The 6,149-nt window shown below is 45.2% G+C and overlaps 1 protein-coding gene across 1 annotated transcript; it reads right to left on the bottom strand.

Annotated features, from left to right (window-relative positions):
* Positions 1-642: 642 nt before the first annotated feature.
* Positions 643-5,914, bottom strand: C1QA (complement C1q A chain). Its single transcript, XM_081923869.1, has 3 exons — positions 5,775-5,914; positions 3,665-3,834; positions 643-2,124 (listed from the first exon to the last, which is right to left on the bottom strand). Exons 2-3 carry the CDS (start codon positions 3,825-3,827, stop codon positions 1,556-1,558), a joined length of 732 nt encoding a protein of 243 aa, XP_081779995.1. The 5' UTR covers positions 3,828-3,834; positions 5,775-5,914; the 3' UTR covers positions 643-1,555.
* Between the last annotated feature and the right edge of the window lie 235 nt (positions 5,915-6,149).

The raw sequence follows: 6,149 nt of genomic DNA, 5'->3' as shown, positions 1-6,149 counted from the left end.
AGCAACGGGAGCTCACCCCGTAGCGGGGATCGAACCGCCAACCTTCTGATCGGCAAGTCCTAGGCTCTGTGGTTTAACCCACAGTGCCACCCGTGTCCCATTCCCTAAGACATAGGAGTATGGAAATCTGCCTTATACTTGACCCACTGATCAATATAGCTCAGTATTATTTGCTGTGATGGCAGTGGCTTTCTAGTTTTTCCAGACAGGGGGCAATCCGAGCCAGATGTAGGGATGCAAGGAACTGGATAGGTCAGGGACCATTGGCCTGATTCAGTACCTAGGCTTTTCCGATGTGTGCATCTTGGGAAATCTGATTTCCATTGCCATCCTTCCTTGAGTGAACTCTTCCCCTTGCTTCTCTGTCACCACCACTGACCACTTGCTTGCATTTTCTTCTGGGTCCAATTGGTGCCACCACCCCAAGGGACACTCTACCGGACTGCCCAGTTTCCCTGCCTGGATTCTCAGGAAGTGCTATTGCCTCCATCCATGTTCACTGAAGAATCAGGAAGGCAGACGTCAGGGCAGCCCCTGCTTTGGACATTTCCCCTTTCGAGTTGTGTATGCAAAGTATTTTTGCTTACATTTTTTTTTAAAAAAATAGTGTCTCAGCACAAAGAAACTCACTGAACAGCCCAGTTTCAAAATTCTGAATATTTATTCATTGCCAAGTAGGAACAAGACTGAATGTCCCAGGCTGTGTGGTCTGGGAACACATGAGGTCACCACTTTGCTGAAGCTGAGCAGGTCTGGGTCTGGTCAGTGCTGGGATGGGTTGGGTTGGGATGGGAGACCTGTTTGGAGCCACCTCTTTGACCACTTTGGGTTCCATGATGGAAGGAAGGTGGGAATCTCAATGTATTGGAATGCAGAAGCGGGCTAGCAATGGATAAATCTGTTTTAATTCCCCTCACTTTCTCATTTTTCCATACCTAAGTTCCATTCACCCCCTTTCCCCACAGATTGCAAACTTTAAAAAATCAACATCAAAAAGTCCTCATGAAGGTTTGTACACATTTTGGTGTAAATTCCTTTGGATATGCCCATTTTTGCAAGCACATGTATCCTAATATAATGCAGTTGTGTACATTACTTCCACTAATTTCCACTAACGGTGTTCAGTTCTCCTAATATACACCTTTTCGCTTTCAACTTTGCTAAATATACCCCTTTTTGCAAGCGAAGTTTCCCCATTATAATGCTATTGTCTACATCATTTTCACTTGTGTGCAGAGTTCCCATTATGTTGTTTGGGGCACAGATTCTTTTCAGGGAATGGCAAAGCAAAATCTGCTGGATTGAGAATTTCAGAGGCTAACTGAGTTTCTGTATTGAGGTGTGTGTGTGTGTGTGTGCGTGCGTGTGCGTGTGTGTATGTGAATTGGGTGGCTTCCCCTCAAATTTCAAACTCTGTGGCTTTCTCCTCCAACCCCCAGGAAGCAAACATCTATATATGCAGTTACACTGATCTGGAAAAAGCGTCCTTGTGGATGTAGCTTTGTAGCAAGAGGGAGGTGGGTTTGGAGGATGGCTTTGGCTTCCTCCATGTCCCTCAGGCGCCCGACGGGAAAAGCAAGAAGCCACTGAACACGCTGTCTGCATCGCTGCTGACGTTGATGTTGTCCCCACCCTGCGGGTCGGTCTCCAGCCATACGCTCTCACCCTTAGCCAGGTACAGGACGCTCCCTCCTGAGTTGACCTGCAGGAGGCCTTGCTTGTTGTTGTCACAGAAGGTGGCTACTTGGTTGCCTTGGTGCATGAGGCGAAGGCACAGGTTGCCACTGGAAATCACCTGGAAGGAGAAGTAGTAGTACCCAGCATCCTTGCAGGTAAATTTGCCCGTCTGGAGGTCGTAACCATCATCCTGGTTGGTGATGACATTGTCAAATACCACTACGTTGCCAATAGGCTTGTGGTTCTTCAGAGAGGCCGAGAAGGCAGCTCTGGGCTGCTTCATGCTGTCACCAACTTGCCCCTTCTGGCCTTTCTCTCCTTCTTCGCCAGGAGGGCCTGGGGGGCCATCGGGGCCTCGGTAGCCTTGGTTACCTGGTGTGCCTGGTGCGCCTGGCTGCCCTGGGTCACCTTTGGGTCCCTGTATGCCTGTGCTCCTTGATGCCCTCCCTGAAAGAGAAGCAGAAAAACATGTGTGTTTCTTGTCATGGCTCAAGGGAAGAAGACCAGCCCAGGCATTGCCAAGGGTTGTCTGAATAGACACATTGAAATAAATGAACACAACTAACTGAGGTTCGTTAATTTCAATGGGTCTACTCTGGGTAAATATTAGTTGGACAGAATGGACTATGCTGAATCAGCAAAGGGAACGGCTAAAATAAGGGAACTTAATGACAACTGTTTTATGGAAGAATGGAAGCCCTTTTCAGACTATTTAAATAAATATTATTATATGCATTCGTGAGCAGGAACTATGAGCAACAGAAATAATTAGAGATTATTGTATTATGGTTATGATATAAAAGAGTGGAGATAGGGTGCAGCAAGGAGATAGAATATATATATTAAAAAACCACCATGGAAAATGGGATAGGAAGCTGATAAAAATAAAGAAAAAAAATCATGTATTGGAATTTTATGTGAAATTGTGGGGATATATAGTTAGTTAGTGTCAGGATGCTGTCAGCGACTCCTGGCTGGTTATAAAGACAAGGATAAGTTTCTTACCGTCCTTTTTTATTTCAATCTTTACAGAGAGAAGCTATAGAACCCAGCCTCTTGGATAGTGGCGTTGCCCTGAGTGAATCTCCAATGACCGTCTCTCCTACTTCCTCATTCATCGTTTGCTCTACAGGTGCCACTAAGCGCCCTCTGTCTTTAAGCTCTTTGCTCTCCTACTTCTAAGGCTCACTGGGTTCTGGGAAATGGAGGGTCTGGCATGCTTTCTAATGACGTGTCAGCCAGGTGTTGTCCCGGCTCTCTCATGATTTCCCAACTTCCCCCCTCATCTGACTTTGAGCTGTGACCTTCCTCAAACCTCTGTTCTAAATCTATACTGTCTTCTTCTTCCCCTGGAAGGGTCAGGATGAGGAGGTGGTCTCCACCATTCCTCCGCTGTCCAGTCCCTGACAGTTAGTTAGTTAGTTAGTTAGTTAGTTAGTTAGTTAGACACAAACTTAGGTCTTGAAGCCATATCTGCTCTGCTCTCTCCCATTCAGGGTACTACTACTACTACTACTACTACTACTACTAATCATTTTCATTCATCAGTTGTCTTAACAAAATGAGCTACAATGATAGTGCAAAATAAAATGAAAAACACAACAGTGGTGAAACAATGCAAGTTACAGGGAACCAGGCAGAGGGCCTTCTTGGTAGTGGTATCTGCCCTGTGGAATGCCCTCCCACCACATGTCAAAGAGAAAAACAACTACCAGACTTTTAGAAGATATCTGAAGGCAGCCCTGTTTAGGGAAGCTTTTAATGTTTGATGCATTACTGTATTTTAATATTTTGTTGGAAGCTGTCCAGCGTGGCCGGGGAAGCCCAGCCAGATGGGCGGGGTGTAAATAATAAATTATTATTCTTATTATAACAAGCAAACTAAAAACCACTCTAGCAACAATTTGACAGTGAAATTTCTTAGAAGGCCATTTCCTCTCTTCCTGTGAAGCCACTCCCTTCTCCAGTCTCTCCAGTGACATCTTACCTGGCTCGCCAATATCTCCTTTCTGTCCTGGGCGCCCAGCCCTGCCTGGAGTCCCTGGGTGCCCATCTCTGCCAGCGGCTGCTTGGCACACCGTGTCCTGAGGAGCTGCAACATCCAGAATCAGAGCCAGCGCACAAGCCATCAGCCACAATCTGCTCGCCATCCTGCCTCTGTGGACATAAGCACAGGACCATATGATAATTCTTTCACCACCCCACTCCTCATCTTCTTCTTACTTCTCAATGGGACTTAGCTGACCACCAAACCCTGACTTTTCTGAGGCTTTTCTTACATTCTGAAGGATGGAAGAACTATCACCCAGTGGATGAGCAAGAGCATTCCTCAGCAGCTCCACTTTAAAGGATAAGGCAGCATGGCACCAGAAGGTCCTGAAAGAGCTGCGGCCAGTCAGAGTAAACAATGCTGTACTAGATGGAGAACTGATCTAATTCAGGGCTAGGGGACCCCTGTCTCCCTCGAGATGTTGCTGGACAACAACTCCAGTCTTTCCAGCAGCCAGGGAATAGAGGGGGAGAGGGCTTGGCAGGTTGTCTGAAGCCTGGAGTGGGGAAAATGCCACAGCGCAGACCTGAATAAGAGACACTCAATAGTCCACAGGCAAGAGCTAAAAGTGCAAGTTCGCTTATCTGCTATTCCAACCTCAGGCAGAGTAAAACAACCAAAATGCAAAAAGGATTGGCTTGGAGTTCCTGTTGATGTACAGAATGCCTACAATAGATTGGGAATGGTGTTCTAAGGCAGGAAACAACAATCCTACCAAACGTACAAATAGATTGCAGGTCAAACTTTGTAGACAGTAGCCACCCCTGAGGAATAATGCTGGGACACAATAGAGTTGGGGGGCAGGGTAGGGACAGCACTCAATAAGGCCACAATTCCATGACATGATCTTCTGAAGAGCTGGAAGGGGGCATCAGAAAATCCTTCCTCCCAAAATCAACCCCACTGCAAACTCCTTTACTTTGGTCCCTTGAAGTCTAGCGATACAATCCAGCAATGTTATCCACAAATAAGAGGGGGGAAACGAGCTGTATTCTTGCAGCTGAGACTTGGGCACTTCAAAGAATGAATCCAGGTTTGCCCTAATCTTGATCTCCATTAGGGGAGTCAGTGTATAAAATACTTTGTTGTTTTTTTGAAAGTTACATGCAACTAGAATAATTGGCTTTATCATCCAAATTTTGCACTTCTGCCATAAAACTAAGGGAACAAGCTGTGCTATTACAAAGACTAAGGCCTCAGATGCAAACTCTAGATAATAGTTTAGAGACTAATACCTAAACCACATTTCTAATGGCTGTCATATTTGTATTGCTTACTGTCATATTCAATTGTTAATTCAAACTTAATTCTATTGTGTTTTATGTTCGTTTAGTACGGTATGTGAATCTGGTCTGGGACCGTAATAAATTTCATTCATTTCATCCAGCTACTGGCTTTTTCTTCCCCCTTCATCTTGATTTGATATCAGATGGAACCGACCAACCCATCATCCTGTGAGATGCTCTGAACAGCAGAAAGAGGGGCCTCACAGTTTTTATATGATGCACAGAATAGTCAAGCTGCATTGTGGACCATGCAGACAGCAGAATAAAAAAAAATCAAGAAGAAAAGGTACTTAAGGAAGATTGGAAAATGTTTGCAGAATATCTGACGAACAGATGGAGGGAGCAGTACCAACGAAGGAGGAGTGGCAGGTGAAAATGACAGGATATGCATAATTGGCAAATCTAAGCAGCAGAGCAAGAGATCAGGAAGAAGGGGTATTTAAGGAAGATTGGGAAATGCTTGTAGAATACCTGACAAAACATTGCAAACAGGTTGAAACATTAGCCGGATGAGAGTAAATTCAGCAGTTATAATTACGTTGAGATAGAAACGAGAAAGGGGGGGAAGGAGTAAATAGAATATGCAGCAGTAAGGAAGGAAAAATGGAAGGGAGGAGAGGACGTCAATGTTCAATTTAATGTTTTGTTTGTTTATGTGATTATGAAAGATTATAAATAAAATTCATGAATTTAGAGGAATTAAATTGGAATACTATAAAGCAGTTAGTTATAAGAAAAATGTCCCAGGGAGGGTCACTTACCTCCTTGAAAGAGATCTCTCTCCACCACCTTCTTTGGGAAGCAGAATGTCTCTTTTTGGCCCCACACAGAAAGGAGGAAGAACGGGGATGGTGGGGAGGGGGCTGGGTTTGGCTGAGTCACAGAAAATGTAGTTTCCCTTCCTCCCTTCCTCCTTTCGATTGCTTCCTCTTGCTCTGTCCACCCTCTGAACTCAGAACAAGCCGTGATGCCCAAAGAGCTTCAGTATCTTTCCCACTATTTCATAGAATCATAGAATTGTAGGGTTGGAAGGGACTCTGAGGGCCATCTAGTCTAGCCCCCTGCAATGCAGGAATCTTTTGCCCAGCATGGGGCTTGAACTCACGGCCCTGAGATTAAGAGTCTCATGCTCTACC

The sequence above is a fragment of the Podarcis melisellensis genome, assembly GCF_964234715.1.
Source record: "Podarcis melisellensis genome assembly, chromosome: 8".
Taxonomy (NCBI): domain Eukaryota; kingdom Metazoa; phylum Chordata; class Lepidosauria; order Squamata; family Lacertidae; genus Podarcis; species Podarcis melisellensis.
Note: the sequence above shows the minus strand (reverse complement) of the source record. Positions and strands in the feature narration are given on the sequence as shown.